This window comes from Stegastes partitus, unplaced genomic scaffold (genome assembly GCF_000690725.1).
Source record: "Stegastes partitus isolate 25-593 unplaced genomic scaffold, Stegastes_partitus-1.0.2 Scaffold474, whole genome shotgun sequence".
NCBI lineage: Eukaryota > Metazoa > Chordata > Actinopteri > Pomacentridae > Stegastes > Stegastes partitus.
This window is the reverse complement of record NW_007578205.1, coordinates 205,018-223,888: the sequence shown is the minus strand read 5'-3', so window position 1 is coordinate 223,888 and position 18,871 is coordinate 205,018. Positions and strand designations below refer to the sequence as shown.

Genomic DNA, 18,871 nt, shown 5'->3' with positions numbered 1-18,871 from the left:
TTTTTTTTTTTTTTTTTTAAATAAACGCGGACGCCATCATGGAGACGACCAAGCTGCCTCCGTCCAGCCCGTCCTCGCCGACCACCAGCTTCTCGGTGCCGTCCGCGGAGAAGGTGGACGGCTTCCCGCGACGCTCCATGCGCAGAGCCCGGCAGAGGAGGTCCCACAGCTCGTCCCAGTTCCGCTACCAGAGCTCCCAGGTGGAGCTCACCCCGCTGCCCCTGCTCAAAGGTGAGACACTGATTTACTGTAGCAGCAGCAGCAGCAGCACTGTGGGAGTAAATCATAGTGAGGTCACCATGTTTTCACTTTATTCACTACACACACTGGTTCCTATTGATGGATGTCAGGTAATATTCTCCTCTCAGGCAGACAGAGGTGACAGCACTGACTTTGGTCTATCAAACACATGAGATCCACTTGACTTTTTGGGTTTTTAAGGCCTCCTGTTGTTGTATTCAGACATATGTTATTGATCCCCAAGGAGACATTCTGTCAAAGTGCTTTTATTCTGCACTTTGACATAATTAGTCTCATTATCAGTCAACTAACCGACTTGATTTGGATGAATTAAGTCAAAAATGTCCAAGAAAGCACAAAAATTAATTCAAATTCCCACATTAGTGAAGCTAAACTGGAGATTTTTATTTATTTTTTTACTTTTTAAAGCAGCTTCATCAATTAATTCAGCGTCAGAATCGCTGCTGATACATCTCCTCACTCCAACGAGTAATAAATAGAAGAATGACTCCGTTTCCAGCCTGTGAATACGGGTGAGATGTGATTATTTCCTGAGAAGATGAAAATGAACCGAAAACAGATGAGCAACTTTCAGGAAATGACAGTGTTCTTGCTAATCCTTTCTGTTTTTTTTGTTGTTTTTGTTTGTCCTCAGCCACTCAGTAAGCTGCCACAGGTTACTTTATGTAGTTTATTTGAATATTTAGGTAGAAAACATGAAATAGTCCAACACTTCCTGCCTCCTTGATGGCTCTCCATCACGAGGCCTTCCTTCGCTCACGTGGCCGACGTTGTCAAACCATCCTCATCCTCTTGCACCAACATCTTGACATTCAGACCGGTTTCGACATCCGAGCCGCAGCGTTCGCAGGCCCGTCGTTGCCATAGCTCTAATCCCAGAGCTGCCGTTAGCGCGCCGAGGCCACGTCTTTGATCTGCGCCAGTGTGTTCAGCGCGTCCTCTCACATCGGAGGCATGAGGCTGCAAAAGACGAGGGACCCGTTTGGCTTTTATTCTCAAACGTGACGCTGTCTGCATTTCCTGTTTACCGCCTGCTCCTGTTTGATGTCACACAGTGGGGGAAAAACAAGCAGTTAGGTGTTCTTTATTTATGAGAGTCACTGTAGAAGTTGCTGAATGAACACACTAAAAGTTCCAGCTCTCAACTGAGTATATGTGAGGTTGATCAAAGAGCAGCTGACATTATAGGGCTTCTTCTACATATCAGGATTTATGTCTCAGTTGCTTTAACAGATGTTATTTTGGTTGTGGGAAAGTGGCATTTAGGTGTTCTTTAGCTGTCGAAATTGCTCAATTGATACAAGTTGGACTGATCAGTTGGGAAAACAAAACATTTTCTGCTCCCAGCTCTCAAATGCAAGTATTTACTTCCTGAATATCTTTGTTTGGTCGGTCAAAGAGGAGTTCTCTGCCATTATTGGCTCGTCTATATATCAGAATTTACCGCACTGTTGCTTTAACGGATGTAATTTTATTGATGAGTTAATGTCGGATGTACAAAACCGACAACCTGCTCACGTTTCAGAGTGGACACGTAGCATTTGAGTGTTCTTTATTATTAGTTGTAGAAATTGCTGAGTTTATACACAGAAGCTGGAATGTGTCCAGCTCTCCAATGTGAGGATTTACTTTCTGAATATCTTTGGTTGGTTGGTCAAAGAGCAACAGCCATTTCAGGGATTCGCTGCCATTTTCACTTGTTCTATATATTAGGTTTTATTGCACGGTTGCTCTACCAGGTGTTATTTTGCTGCTAGAACATGTCAGAGATGTCCAGATCAATACTTTTGTACCTTTACGTTTGGTCCGCTCAGGCTCATGCCTTCGTGTTCCTACTTTTTTCTTTAATATATATATATTTATACCATGGTCTGGGTGAATACTCGATTCTGATTGGCTGCAGGGTGTCCATTAACAAGTGATATACGACACCTATAAAGAAGTTCCGGTCAAATAACCTGATTGTTCTAAATTAATGCGCTGACTCAAACGGTAGTTGGTCACCGTGGCAACAGAAACTCAGAACATACGTTAATATACGTTATTTCAGTTTATTTATCACAACGGCAAGACAGCAATAACAGCTGCGGCCGACCGGTTACCTTGGCAACGCGTCACAACGAGAGACATGAAATAGTCCGCTCAGCCGCTTGTTGTGGAAAACTTACGATTTTAACGGTAAAAAACAACATTAACGTATTAATAATTGATTTAATATTTATTTAGTAATATCTTTCGTAAGTGACCATGGTATAAGCGGGATAATGCCCTTCGAGGTGTCCATTATCAGAAATTAATGGACTTCGCGGAAGCAACCGTCCTCCGCTTCGCGTCGGACGGTTCACGCCTCCGCGTCGTCCATTATTTTCTGATAATGGACACCTCGTCGGGCATTATCCCTTACATATTATACATCCATCTCTTCACTTCTACCTTCCACATCTCTCCCACACCTGTGCACAAAGGCAGATTGTATGTCCTTACATTTGCCTCTGACCTCTCTTTATAAGGTTACACCCCCTTTCATGTAGCCTACAATCTCTCCCCATTAACCTTCCACCAAGAGAAGACCTTTCTGCTTTTAGAGATGGTACGAGGTGCTTGCGCCGGTGTCTCTGCTCTTACCAGCTTTTTTTTTTTTTTACGCCTCATTTCCTCAGATTTAACTTCCTCCCAGGCAGGTGCGCGGGGTGACGTTCTGCATGATGATGGGAGGGCTTCGTTGTGCAGCACCTCTCGCTTCCCCGTTGCATATATGTGTGTGTGTGTGCCGTAGCCATGGCAGGCAGGAGTCCCAGTTCTTGCATGGCTGCTGCACTGCTGCGGCACTGTTTCCGGATCCCCTGGAGGAACTGATAGTAAGATCCTGCAGCATCGGTGCAGGAGAAGCGTCTGGCGTGGGGAAGTCTCTAACGGGCAGTATGTAGGCCAAGTGTAGACAGACTTGTGGGTGTTTCGCCCTTCAGGGAGTCACGTTCCCTGTTGTTAATTTGAACTTCTCCTCTTAGTAGCAGCAGCAGCAGCGGCACAGTGCTGGCACTTTGAGCCAAGCTTCATATTTCGTTTTAGCTTCTGGATGTGAAAAGAGGCACAAAAAGATGTGACATTAAACAGTGAAGAAGACAAAAAAACCCACTAGTGAGCAGAATTAGAGACAAAATCCACCCTGAAACCGCTACAGGTGATGAATATTGTCTTCTTCTGGCTCAGTTTTGCTGTTTATTGTTGTATATCAGACAACTAGTAATGCATACGTGCATTTTTAAAGGCACTTGTTAAGATTACCAACAGTAAACATGACATTTTCTGATCTGGATCCTAAAAAATAGCACAACTCCAAACAGAATGACAGAAAAAGACTTAGCGATAACGCAGCCACAGCTAGCATCTTTGCAGATTTACCATCAGTAATCAGTAAAAAAAACAACTTCTTTGAAACCGAAACAATCTTTGTCTGTTCTCAGAGATGTAAAGACGACTTGTGGACCTCTCTTTTTGGTATTTAGAAGGCACCATGGGAAATGTAGGCTGTCACTACTGTGAAATAGTTGAAGTACAGAAAGGAAAAGTGGCTAAACAACAACATTTTATTGACGTTCTGGAATGCACTGGACAGCATAAAGTGGTGTCCAACGGTGAATCGTTGGTTCTAGTTTTAAAACAGATCAGTTCTTTGGTTCCTGTGCAATAGCTTTGTAGTACCATGGTGTAATGCAAAGGCTTCAGTAAAACTCTAGCTGTTGCTTGATCTATGACATATTTTGTGTCCTCGAGCCACCAGAATGAAATCCTGTCAGAGCGAGTGTGTTTGCAGATCTGTCATCAGCAGACTATGAAGTAGTGTCTATCTGCCTCTAAAAGAACTTTTTTTTTGTAATTCGAGAGGAAAGAAGAAACTCAAGTCAATCTGTGGGTCAGTTATTCTGCTACATGGAGCCGAGGAATCTTTAACAACAGAAGCGTTGTGCACTTCATGTAGCGAGGCGGATTCTAAAGTGGACTGGCGTGTATGTAAAATTTTATAATGTCAACGATGGACATGATGGGTTTTTGCAGGATCGTCTGATATGTTGACCACGGGGTCATCAAATGATTTGCAACAAAACACTCAGGAGAATTGTTGTTATTGTTTCTGCTGAGATGCATTTTCTTCTTTCTGAATAATGATCTCTAATCCTTCAGTGTTTATTATTTGTGGAGATATGGATAATGGATACATGCGTACACACAGCAGTCTGGTTCAATCCCTTATTGAAGCAAACATCTGTTGTACTAGTAGGTCGTTGAACCAGGCATTGATGTAGCTTCTTGTCTGCAATTGACCTCTAAGTGTTTCTCGAATAACAGCACGGATGAGCGTTACTAACAGTAAAGGATATCTTTTTTTAATTCAGTAAACATGCATAATGTGATCTTGAGGTGAGACAGTCGGCAGAGAACCGATCTGGAAGGCTGCACCGGCCACTAAAAGAGCAGCAGGGATGGTCAAGGCGGCCAATTAATCCATAGACAAAGGGTCAAGGATACTGAGACCCTGTAATCCCTTTTTACAGTGCAGTCATGTTTGGCCAGCGGCCTGCAGCATGTGCACATGAACACTCACTCTCTGGCATTTCACTTCTCTCCGCACACAGTGTTCTTGGATCGCTTCTGAACTTCAAAGTGGTTGCACTGTTCTGCAGTGGGCCGTTTATTTCGCTATAGATGGATGCGCTTGTTTAAAATAAGTAATTTATGGTGAGTGTTTGTCTCAGGAGTCTTTCCTATCCATTGCTGGTGCTACCTCACATCTCCGTTGCTGTTGTTTAATGCTAGAAGTTGGTCTTTTTTTGGTCACAATTAGCTCCATTTTGAGTGGTCTAAATGCTCCTGTTAAAAATGGAGCTTTAATGTAAGTACTGCTGAAAGTTTCCAGCCCCAAATGAGACGATGATTAAGTCGCAGCGAGGAACCGGGGCTCGATAAACTTAGCGTTGTTCTGGGATCTGGGCAAATTAAAATATTTAATATCTGCTGTCACACTGTCACAGAGCCACCAGATGGGTATCAGAATTGTTTTCAGACACGATGAAAGCGGTGCCTTCCTCTCTCGTCTCGCTACGCTTTAATCATCACATTAAATAATAAAATACTTGAGGATGGCGTCCAGTGAAGATGGTGCTGGGAGTTAACGCTTCTGGATGGTGGCCCAGTAGATCTAACTGGCTGCTGTCATCTGATTACTGTTTCCATTTGACCAGAACCAGCAAGCAAAACAGGAGCTATCCTTATCTGTCTGTTGACCAAACCAAGACCGAGTCATGACCAAGTTCAAAGTGTGCTGAGACCAATCTACGACCAAGACTTTGAGGGCTGAGACCAGGTCAAGACCAAGGTCTAAAAATGTGGAACATGCAAACCACTGCATAGCACCGTTGAAACTACTGTCCCGTAATATTTAATGTATATAAAATAGCCAATATGTGTGGCTAGTATTTACTAAATTTCATTGGGTTAAGGCTGAAGAAGAGATTTCTTAACTAGCCAGCTTCTCATCGTTTTAAGTCATTGTGAAGTGTACGTAAAACTTTTATTTGTGTCTCTTTGTCGTCTTTGTGGTTTAAGTAGCTAAATTTTCGTAGCGATTGAGACCATACCCTTACCAGGAAAATGTTTACTGAGAAGTAGTGTCATTTTTTTTTAATCGACTTCTATACAATCGGACTTCTTTTTGCAAGCAGAGGAGTCGCCCCCTACTGGCTGTTACACAGAATGCAGGTTTAAGTCACTTTTCAGACCAGGAGGCTACATCCATCTGTTATATCCAGTCTATGGTTAAAAAAAAAAAAAATCGAAGACAGATATCTCAGAAAAGTTATCTCTAGACCAATGTGGAGGTTGGGACGGATCCCAAGTCCTACAACACTCCTATCAGCAATCCAGAACCGAAAGGAAGTCATTTTAATATAATGGACAATCAAGAAATCCACCAAATATTCAGATTAAATCAGAATTTTTGGCTTCTTTTCTTTGAAAATAAACTTCAATAAATAATAATTTTTTGTTGATTGATAAACTGATTAATCTACCAATCACATGCATCGAGCTGGACTGTTAAACTGACTGATGATCCACGTGAAAATACCAGAATTCAACTGTACAAAGCTGCTAATTGCCTTCAGATAACTGTGGTGCTGCTGAGAACATGTAACAGGCTACAATTTGTACAATGATGGTGTTTGCTGCAGATCTATCAGTAACGATTACTTGGGTGGTCCTCGGCTTTCTCCCGGTCGTCGTCCTGCGTGTCTTCAGTTACACTGCAGCTATATATCCAACCAGAGAACAGGCTGTTAGCTCAGCGCTTCTCCCAAGCTGTGATGCTCTCCCCTGGGGCAGCAGGCACCAGCCCGGCTTCCCGGTCACGGGTGTTGTGCTGTCGCTCGCAGGCTAACCAGACTAAGGTCACATTCGTGCCCAACATCTAGTCAGCAGATAAACAAACTTATGATTAAGATTTGTGGCCACACCAAGGAGAGATTGCACAAATATGACATCTGAGATTGCTGGTATAGCTGCGGCTTTCTATTAAAACAGGATCCTACAGCTTCAGTAACCAAGGCAGCATTACATTCCTTGCTTTTGACCTTGAGATGGACTCTGTCTCAGTTCCCCTTGAAGCTAATTTGCAGACTTTTACTCTTCTTCCTCTGTTGCTCTCCTACAGTGGGTGTTGCCTGCAAAATGCATCTGAATCTCCCCTGGATAGTTGCAAATATATGTTAATATTTGCTATAAACACATTTAGCATGCACTGCAAGCAGATTGTGAGCAGCATTTCAAGGCTACTGGGCTCACATTCTGATTTGCCTTAAAGTAAGTGTCATCTATGTGCAATCTACGCAGCATGACTGGACCTGAGAAAAAGCATTTACGTGAAGGATAAAACTCACCATCTGCAAGGATAGAAACATCATAGCAAAGGCATCCTTACCATGTGTAGAAATATCACCACCGTGAGTAGAAACACAATCAAAGCAGGTGGAAATGTGATTACATGGCTGCAAATAGAAAAATCGACAACGTGAATGGAAGCGTCTTGGCTGCAGGTGGAAACGTTACCACTGTGCATAGAAATTACTCATCAAAATATGTTCTGCATTGCAAATTAACATAAGGACTGGAGGTTGGGAATGGGTTTGACCTTTGCGGCTTTTACGACGCCGTACGTCAGCGACTCTGTTCTGAGCCGCCCCGAGGATGAAATCTCACTAAAAACGTTTGTAGTCGAATGTTTATTATGTGGCCGAGTGTGTGTTTGTGACTGTGTGAAGCATGTATGTTTGCAGGGTGATCATGGGACGCTTGCTGGCCTTTCTTGAGATCTTGAGGAACATTGTTGCTGCTAGCAGCTTCCCCAGCAGGAGCTCAGAGACAAAAACACACAAACCAGACTTTCTGCTCAGCCTGGCCCAGAGGCACATTCTGTCAGCCTTCATCGCTGAAAACTTTTAAGCATATAGTCCTAGGATGATGTGACAGCACACCCAATGCATCAGAAAGGTCATGGCTTGTAGGTTATGTGAGAAAAACAACCCACAATGTGTTTCTAAATTTAAAACCAGGGCATTAGCAAACATGTATCTGTATTTGGAAGTCACAAGATGATCACACCAAAACTATTCCTGAGTGTCACCAGAGGCTCTAGTTTGGTCGTCCTAGTTAAAAGAGAATTTTTGTCAGGCTGACCATCTAATCTGGAAAACAACAGCAGATGAAGCCAAAAAGTTTTAATTTTTTACCACAGCTGTTTCTTACAGTCATCCACGGAGCTGGATTTCTTCTCATCAAAAATTGATACCTAGTTGTTTATTATTATCTCCCACTCCAATGTGAAAGCAGTGAAGCTGCAGAACAGCGGCAGGCCTAATTGCTGTTTTGAAAAATGAATCAACATGATCAGCTCCAGCACTCTTTATCTGAGTGCCGAATTCTCAAAACATCTAAAAAGAAAAATAAAATCATTAAAGAGAAAGCACTCGTAAATAATACAAATGCGTTTCATGCAAACACCCTTCAGCGTACAAACTAGTACGTTTAATTATGTTTTTAACCATGCAAAAGAAATATTGTTATACGTAAATAGCCGTGCATCTCTGTCCTTGACATTTCTATCATCAGCTGCCGGTAGCTGTGGTTTTCCAAAGGGCTGCTGAGTGGCTTCAAATAATTCCATCAGGCCCTAAAGGATGTAGTGTGAGCTTAGAGAGCGGTAAATCTCCTGTACCTGTGCGAAACCCTTTCTGCTGGCTGGTTGTTAGCATTTAAGCATCTCCAAAAGCCGTGAAACAGCCTGCAGATATAAAACATGTGCTACAGACAATGTAAGTGAATCAGACTTGGGTGCAGACGAACAGATGGTGAATTGAAGCTGAGTGAGATCACAGGAAGACTTAAATGCTGTTACATGTTTTAGGTAACGTGGTTATATGAAGCATCAGTGGCTCATATTCCCTTTTAAGATAAGAAATAATGATCTGCGCTGCACACCAGTGAGTTATCTCTTAGCAACATTTTCTAGCAGTATTTAGCAGTGGGCTGATAGCATAATTTTCCTGATTATGCTATCAGCCCACTGGATCCTGTTTACCAGGTCAAAGAATGCTTTTGCAATCCTTCTGTTTCTGATGGGAAATGCGTTTCAAATGCTCCCACTGCTGTCTGCAAAAGTACAAAAATACACTGCGGCTTGTGTTTCATAACGTAATCAAAAATGGGCCACTTTCGCTGCTAACAATGAGGGGATTAGAAGACAAAACATTCTGTCAGACGTGCACATTCAAATGTTAAAGAGTACCTCGTGAAGTACAATAGAATAAGGGAAGGGCGTCTGTTTAAGAACCAACTGTATCAGCATTATGTGGATGCAGAAAAGCTCTAAAGTACGCTGGTGAATATAAAAGCTGTTTGAAGTAGTCCAAAAGAAAAAAAAAGACAGGAGAAGGTTAATGTCTGACAACTTGTCACATTCTTTACCAAACCACTACGGAACTGAATAAGAACATTTCTTAGAATTGTTTAGGTAATTTTATGAAAATGTCATTTTTACCCTTTCACGAATATGTTGAAAAAGGTAGACATGGTAGCTTGCGCTGTTGCCAAACAACAAACCACTGTGACGACGCTAGCTGCTAAGCTGAAAGTGAAGGAAGCTATTGTAGCATATTAGCTACATTGCATCATTTTGCTGTAGTCCTGCTTTGCTATTCCAGACAGGAGCACGTACAAATGAACACTTTGGACAAATTGTTTATTGTCTAAATTATTGACTGACCAGCTAATTAGCAAGCAACTGATAGCTCACAAATAACCTAGCTTGCTATTGTGGCTGTTCGTGTTGGCTCATGTGTTACCAGTTAGCTTTGGCTACACTAGTTCATCAACTAGGCCATGTGACTGGACCACATCATTTAGTTTGTAAAACCACACAGTTTATAAAGAAACAAGAATGATTTTCTCTTAATGTTACTCTCGATTGTGACCAGGTTTTTATTTTTTTGAAAAAAAAAGTCAATTCTTGTTTTGTCAGTTTTAATAAGGAATGCTATCGGTGCTCACTGTGTTGCTCTGTAAATAGCATGATGGCTTTTCTAATTGTTTAAAATGTGGGATAAGATTATGAGTATGTTAAAGCTCTTGAAATCAATCCAAGCTATATGATTGATAACTGACAAGCTCTGCAATGCATTTAAAAAATGCATTTCTGTATCCAGCTGTTTCTTAATGTTATGCAGGTGGTCATGACCCTTGTTGTAAAGCAGATGTAGTGTAGACAGGGTGAGCTGTGGCTCCACAGGCTACATAAGACATTGAAAACCTCTATTCTGTACATACATGTCAGAAAATGTTTTGTGGATTTGCTGCAGTACCTGATTTCGCCACTAGTCGCGACTAGAGGAGGTGGTTACTGTTCTATTGTTGTTGGCAAGCAGAGAGGATTGTGGGTTTTTCACTAGCAACCATGATTAAGACTTCTGGGATGCCTAATGGCCTCTAGGCAGACCTCATGTGTTTAACAAATGGTAGGATTGTGTTCTTAAACCATTATGGTCTATGTGACAGAGGCACCTTTGCAGCCCAAATCATATGTTTGTTGATGAAAACAGCAATATCAACACAGGTCACATGTCAGCTGTGCTCAATTAATGTTATCAATTAATTGATAATTGATTGGTAATGCTGCTAATAGGTGGTTAAGAGCATTGGACTGTTGACATACAAAAAAAAATGCCTTGATTGGCCTCAGTCCTAATCTTTGAAATCAGATCATCCCTGTGTTGAACTCTTCCTTAATTCTGCCATCAGTCTGTCAAAAAAAAAGTCCATTGACGGCTGCATAGGTGGGCCAATGGACCGTCTTAGTACCATCAAGTTGATCTTTTTTTCCATTTCTTTTCCACTAAAAGAAATATAAAATGATCAGATTTTTGCTGCAGTCAAGACAAAACAAGCATTTGGTTTTGTGTCTGGAGAACATGATTTGTAGGTTGAAGCGTCTCTGTAGCACCACAATGCTTCATTAATAATGATATTTACTTTACCCTGCAAATTGGATATTGCGATTTTGCTCATATTTAATTAGTCGTTTAGCCCTAATACAAAAACAGCTGGCCTTGCAGTTTTGCTGGAATGCATAGATCATGTATGGATTTGTCCAGAGGGTGATACAGGTGGGAATGTGAAGGTGTTTTAATGAGTGATTAGTTGGAGGTGTTTAAACTTCAGCTAATATTAGCCATCATTAGTTAGTGGCCACACCAGAACAATTTGCAGAAGTAAAACCTTTGAATGTGCAGAATTTAGCATTTTGTTGCTAATGAGCCAAATATTTTATTTTCTAGAGGAAGGCTGTATTTACTTCTTATTTTTAAAGTTATGTAGCCCAGAGACTAAAACTTAGTCACTTTGAATGTCTCTTGTCTTCAGGCATTGATGCTTTCATTTGTCAAAGAGGGAAATATTGTTTCATTATAATAAAGTTTCCTTTAAAATTAAATTAAATTACTGGCAGCTTTTGTGTTTTATTGTAGTTTTACAGTGTTGTAATTGTAATTTCCTTCAACTGTTGATGACTGTAGAACAGATTATAGTGCTCTACAGTCAAAGTGTTAATCAGTGTTAATCAACTAATCAATCAATCAATTAACTTTAACTGTAGTTACCTGTAAATTACAACCTTTCCTGTGAATTGCAGACATATACCATAAACAACAAATCTGTCAAATAGGAACCTTCTGGAAACCTTTAGGGAATGTTTATGTCCTAAATTGAATTGAACCAGCTCTGTTTAATGTTTTAAAACGGGTTTACCAGTAATAGACCTAAAACAAGAAAGGATCATAGATAAGGGAAACAAAGGCAGCATAATAAATGACTAATTATGATCTATAAAAGAACAATTTAGTTAAAATTAATCAGGAAAAAAATAAATAAAAAAATGAAAGTGGCCTATCTTAGGGCATCATTTTAAATTATCAATAACATTCTTAGCTGCTTAAATCAAATTGTGAGGCGATAAAGTACTTTTTGGGGCAAAAAAAAGCTCCAGATTTAACAGTTTTTACCCTTATTTTGTAGAAACAACACACCGCTGTCGACTGTATTTTTTCAGTAATTTATTACTGCACTGTAACGTAACCCCACATAAGCTTCTTATGTTTTAACCTGTGTGTACGCTTTGGTTTGAATTTGTCCAGCCTTTGTGTTTGTCCACATTGTTCTAATGGATGTACTGTAGGCTCTGTTTTTAAATGTGCTGTTTACTGTAAAACAGTCACCTTCTCACACAGATTGTATGTGGGCGATTGAATGACTGTGTGCGTGAGGACCAGCTGGATGGGAATGGTATTGGGTTACAGAAGGCATGGAGTAGTTTTTTTTCTTCTTTTGCTCTCCGATCAATTAGTGGACGGGGAGAAAGTGAGGGGAGGGCCATGAAAGAAATGGAGTGGATGAGGAAAGAGGAAATGACTGAACATTAAGTTGACAGGTGGAGGAGGAACTAGTGGGTTGAGGAGAGATGGTGAGATAAGAAAAAAAAAGAATAAAGACGGCAGAGGATATTGCAGGCCAGAGGATGTAATGAAACAGCCAGCGATGCAATAACCGCAACCGGTGCTGTGTCACCGAAGAAAGGGCTGATTCTTAAAGGAATACGTTGATGCTCGGGCAAATAAGCGCTCCGATTGAATCACTACACATTTGTGGGCGTTCGCTATTAAACATGCACTTGTGGTTCTGAGAATGAAAATCAAATACTGGAGCGATGTGCCGAGTTTTTGCGAAAAAGCAGAAAACACGAGTGAGTTTTTTCGCTGGATGCAGCAGCTTTGAGTCACAACCAGCTTTGGCCTCAATCAAGGACAAGGAAATGTGAGATTTTTTCTTTTTTTTTCCCTTTTTATCACATTTCCTTGTTTGTGAAAAGCAGCAGCAGCAGTGCAGAAAGCTGCTAATCAAATGTTGAGGATGTCTCCAGCTGGGATAACCAGCTCCCATATTTGTTTACTAACTGTCTCCGGTTTGTGTTTACATTTCACACGGCAAATATTGCTCTGGGAGGAGAATTTTTAATATTCTTGAAAGTCATTCTGCGGCCAAGGACTGTTTGGACTTTTCGTCTGTTTTTAATTGATACTAGTGGAAATTCATTTATTGATATAAGCTGATTATAGAAAAAGTCAGTTTTACCAACACACGAAGCACAAGCCTGAACGCCCGGCTGGTCTCGGTTCATTACGCTGCGCGGTGGAAATGTGTATTATTAGTAACATTGGATTATTTAAAGATGGGCTTAGCGCGCCACTTAATCTTTTGCCATGACATAGCCTTCTTTGTCACAGAGAGAATGGGACTCTCTGCCGTGTTTTCAAATCCGCCCGCATTAAAATATAATGCTGTTTTTGAGCAGAGGTCCTCAGATATGGCGGCTGTTCCTTTCGCTGTTATTCCGTAATGAGTTTCACTTCACTTTCACAGACATCTTAATTTTGATTGTAAGGATGGAGACAGCCACTGTGGTTGCTCATCGTGATGTTTTGACTTCAAAAAGTGGAAAGAAAGGGAAGTACGCCAGCGAGGACACGCTTCCATCAACACTGGACCCAAAGGTGCCGTTGCAGAGGGTGTTTCCTGCCTCTGAATGGGCCTCCGGGGGGCGACTATGCACGGTGGCGATGATCGGTTCGTGCGTAGTCAAAGCAATGAGTCTGTTGCTGTTGTTTCTGTCCATTTCGTGACCAAAAATGCCCAATTTGCTTGAATAATTGAGACCCCGACTTATAAAACTGGTTAAAAAAAAGGATATATGTGTTTGTTATGATCAATTCTTATTATTTTGGTCTCATTTTATCTTTATTTTAAGTGAATTTTCAAGCATCCCGTACAGTCGTCTTACTAGTTAGGGCGCAAAATCCCAAATTCATATAAGGATCCGAATATAACGGATTGTTCCAGACCCATCAGTCCACCAAATGTCATGAAAATCTGCTCATAACTTGGTGAGATCTCCTGCTGACAGACAAGTAACCGAGAGAAGCATTTTCTTGCTCTCAGGCTTTGATTATGGTCTGCCCATACAACTCTATATTTACATGTTGTACGCCGATGCCCGGCCGCTCTCATTACCTGTTCCCGGTACCACGTGACCACTTCCAAGTAGCTCTAATTTAAGGCGACAGGATGATTTGTTCTGTTCTTTCGCGAAATTACGTTCTTGAAAACCAGAAGATGAGGGAGGACGGCACATGACAACCTCCCTCCTCGTTCCCCTTTCTGCTGTTTATTAACATGTGTCGCGCAGACGGTGGGATCGCGCGCTATCAGGAGGATTAGATTATTTAGAGATGGACTTAAAGTGCGTCACTTAAAGCCCTTAAGGTGATATTTATACTGCCCTGACTTTTGCACTGCGTGGCGTCTCATCTCTGATAGCTGCTCCCTTCCACTATTTATAACCGCGTCTTCTTTATCTCCCTCTACCTCTTCTTCCCCCTTCCCTCTCCTTCCTCTCTGCGTCACCGAATCTGTGCATTGAGTGTGTTAATGACAGAGATGCAGAGGCGGCTTGGATGGAAGCTAAAACAGAAGCTGTCCTCCTCTCTTTTCTTTCTTTCTTTTCTGTCTCTCTCTGTGTCACACACTCAGCCCCAAACAGAATAACTGTTATTTAAAGACCAGAGCTGTAGTTGCTCATTTAGGAAAGAAAAAAAAAAATCTGAGCAACACTGGGAGAGATGGATGAGTGGAGGAAGATGGAGAGAAGGGAGGTACCTAGTGATGGAAAGATGAGAGAGAAGCAGGAGGTGGAGGAAGGGGATGATGTCATCTTTTAACCCTATGCTGCTCCCCTCTCCTCCCTCCTGCTTCCTCCCCAGATTCCTCCTCCTCCTCCTCTCCTCCCCGAGTCTCTCTCCAGCAGGACTATATTTAGATTTGTGCAGCTGTGTATGTGACCGTTGTGTTTTGATGCTGTTGGCACTGCTCAGTCTTATATATTTCTGCTCCTTTTACCAAATCCATCCACCCCTCTTTTTCTCTCTCTCATCATCAGCTCCTCTGTCGGTTTAAAAGATGGAGATCTTCTCTATTTTTTTTTTTTTATTGTCGTCAACAAGACAAACATGACAATGAATCGACCTTATTAACAAGTTCTGACTGTGCAGCCGGATGGAGTTTTTATTCCTCTGCGTCATTCAGCTCCATTGTTGAATAAAAAAAACTGTTAAAACCACTTTATTACACCGACCTCGGTCATCAACATACGCTGTCCTGCTGCCGTAAATACTCATTTAAAAATTCTCTGCCTGCAGAATGTGACATTTGGGCTGTTTTAGTAAACAATGTGCACAGTTATGAGCGAAGAAAATATTAATTTTTCTTTTGGTCCTGAAGGGAAAATACAGCACACAAGATGCTGGTGTGAGAAGAAATAACATATTTAAAGAGGAAGACAGCCAATCAGGAGTTGTTTCTCCGTCTAGTGTCTAATTAATGTCGAATCTTTTATTTTTTCGATTGTGATGTATTGATTCAGATATTCAAGGCTGCTACTTGACACCATGAATTCAGATAAAAATGCTTTTACATATAATCTAGCAGTTTAATACATCCTTATTTATTAGCAAATCATATTGTATGTATCTAGAAAATTCAGATTTTCATTGAAGTAGCGTTTTAGATAGATTTTTTCTGGTATTCTTTGTTTGCTTTTTTTCATTTTGTTTTGCCTTAATTTGACTTAAACTGCTGGACTCTGCATTGTTACAACTTTTTATTCTGATTTTGTCATCGATTTTTTTCTTAGCTTTACCTCTTTTTGCACCTGAAGTGCCCATGGAGAGTGACTATTTCCTGTTTTTCTACTTTCCACCAAAGAAATGCTTGATTTCATCTCAGCTAAAAGACTGGATTAGGTGCCATTGTTGATGCACACCTACAAAACCCCATGATGCATTGTGTATATATTATGGGTGGGACTTTAACATGTTAATTACGATTAATTAATTACAACAAAAATAACGTGTGAAAAATATTTGCATCCAGACAACACAGAATGTTTGTCAGCGTCCGATTTCCTGGTCCACCGATCACATGATGCACAAGATGCGTTAGCGCTATGCTAACAACAACAAACATGGAGGAATCTGATGAGAGTGCATTGCTTGGACTGATGGAGGGCAAGTTTCATTTTAAAAAAACTGCCTGATGGAAACCTTGACAAGAGCGTGGTTTTGTGCAACTTGTGCAAAAAAGAATTTGCACATCAAACTTACGGTACCACCTGAATACAAAGCATGTTGCAGCGAGCACAGAAACCGCCGGCGCTGTTAGCGCTAGCAGTCCTGGTCCGAGTATGAGCAAGCGGTGTCGGCAGCCCACACTGGACCAAATGACTGGATTCAGAGCCAAATATTGTTATGAGATTAAAATGTGACTAATTGAGATTAGCTACGAAGCCTGTAATTAATTGGATTATTTTTTTGAATCGAGTCCCACCCCTACTATATACATATATATATAAAACCTATTCTTGTACACTTTTCAATACCCCACTTTTACTCCCAACCTACACATCACATTGTGAACAACATATTGAAACAACTGAAGGCATTTCAATTTCATAATGTTGCCTAAACTACAATTGACAGTACCATACAACTAAAACAGCACCATATGTTTACCACTTGCAGGCAACAGTAGAAGTTGTAAACATGACATTTATAAAATATCACTGCCTATTTACATCAGCAATACCAGTTGCTCTTATATCTGTGTACCTGGGAGTGTAAGTCTAACATTCTCTCCTTTTAGCTCTGTTTTTGGTCTCCACCGACTCCTGAAGGAAATGTCTAGTTGCTCAGCGGTGCTACATTCACCAGCTCGTCTTTAACTTTGTCTGATGTTTGCAGTTCAGCAGGTTGTGGGTTTATAAGAGCTTAAAATCAAAACAATAAAGCATTTATTGCAGAGCTGCAGAGAAATTCAGATTACTTGTCAGGGTTCAAATATTGATTGGTGCAACTTTGAAAAAGAAAAAAATGAAAAGTATTCTTTGTAGGCTTATTATCTGAAGAACAGCAACAAGAACAATTTTCTAAACGCCACTTTGCATCAGCACTAATAGATCACTACTTATGAAGAGTGTAGCTGGTTCTCTGAGGCGTTTTTAGTTTTTGTTAAAATCAAGAGTTTGTTTTCAGTTGTGTGTTGTAGCTTTAGCGCGCCTTGTTAGTGACGGGAGTTTTAATTTGAAGGGCTGCTCTGAGCTCATAAAAACCAAATAGAGGAATAAAATTTAACTGCGTGCTTTTACCGTCACGTTTTGGGATTTTACAGTCATTTGTGTACTGATTGAAACGCTGATTTGAATCGTCAGAAAACACGGAAATAGCTCCGACAGAAATGACTCACTCGCTGTAATTAAGATCATAGTTAATATTCCGATCACTTCCCTGTCGTTATATAAAAAGTAGCTTTGAATAAATGAATCTGGAGCGACCCGTGTCGACCTCATAACGGCAGAACCGAGAGGGAAACTGAGATTCACTTGTTATGACTTTACTGTGATTGTTGAGGGTGCACTGAATAGGTTTCACTGTTTTTAAGTTGTGCGTCCATCCGTCTTACTCTCGGGGAATTTTTTACAAACTTATCCGAAACGTTTGCTCAGATTCAGGCGTGAACGGGTCAGAGTTTGGTCGCCAAGGGTCACCGTGACCTTACAGAACTTGTTTTTGACCATAACTCGAGTATTTGTACCCTAAATGACAAAAGTACAGGAGAGAGGAAGCATCATGAAACACTTTCCTGGACATTATTTGTCACCATAACTCAGAATAATTTGGTCCAATCACTAGTCTTTGGATGCACGCCTGTAAAATTCCTTCAATCCACTATAAAGAGTCATTCGAGGGACCGATTCCCACCACTTCTTTAAGTGGATGGTTGGAAAATCAAACATCTAATTCACTCATTTAAGTTGTAAACATTGTTGTGATGGGTTGTGTTGATGTAATAATGCTGGTAACTGCATCAGCTTAATATCATGTGTAGTTTAAACTCGAGCCAACTTAATGAAATTGGCTTTATAACTTAATTTCTCTTCCCCTTAAGTCCCTTTTGTGTGTCTTAACATGCATGGGCTATTTCAGACTGGACATTTAACATGAATTGGATAGATGAGAATCCGCTATGTTGCCTGAACCATATTTCTTACATGAGTCTGAACTAACACGGATGTAAAAGGAAACTTCACCGGCTGGCGGAGGCGACTAACCGGTGATTCATGCTCTTCCAAATTTAACCAGCGTGGACCGGTACACGACATGTTAATAGAGAGCACGGAAACGTCAGCAGCTGCAGCGGCCTATCGGCTCGTTTTCTGTACCTCAGAATCTGTCCCGGCTCCGTCTGCGGCTGTCATCTCGCCGCTCTTTCATTTTCTTTCTCCCACACTTTGCTCTCACATGACCCACCGAGTCTCTTTATTCCCTTCATCTTCTTTTTTTTCTCACCTCCCATCTCGCTGCCTGTCTACACAACACACTGATTTCTTTCCTTTCCACCTCCCTATGTTCTCTCTCTATCTCTGTTTTTTTTTTTTTCTCTCAGTCCCAGCACGGCACATCTTCATACAATTACTCTCCATTAAAAATGGATTAGATTTCACCTTCACAGTCAGTCTACAGAGAGAGGGCAGGAGGGAGGGAGGGAGGGAGAAGACAGACAGAAACAGGGAGGAGGGCTTTGAGAAACCAGGATAGAGATGGATGGAGCGATGGGACGGATAGGGAGTGGTGGACGAGGAAGGGAGAGTCGAGGAAGAAATGAGCAGATAGAGTGTGGTCGTCTTGTAGGTTCACATTTGTTCTCAAAGCAGTCAGAAGAAGCAGCAGCTCACCCTTTTGGACTTTTCACACTCGTCACCAATAGAAGACTGCGTGAACCAGCCGTCACACATTTGTCCAGTCACAGAGAAGTGGCTTCGATTCAAGAACAAACTGACCGCTCAGAGAAATGCATCAACTGTCAACTCACTGATGTTGATCACCGCATGTAAAAAAAAACAAAA

General features: G+C 41.2%; 1 protein-coding gene across 1 annotated transcript in view; it reads left to right on the top strand.

Moving 5' to 3' along the window:
• The first annotated feature begins 38 nt into the window (after positions 1–38).
• ppp2r5b (protein phosphatase 2, regulatory subunit B', beta) overlaps positions 39–18,871 on the top strand; it is a 50,016-nt gene continuing 31,183 nt past the window's right edge. The window contains exon 1 of the mRNA XM_008286858.1: positions 39–231. Coding sequence (XP_008285080.1) covers positions 39–231 — 193 coding nt within the window. The remainder of the gene's footprint in view (positions 232–18,871) is intronic.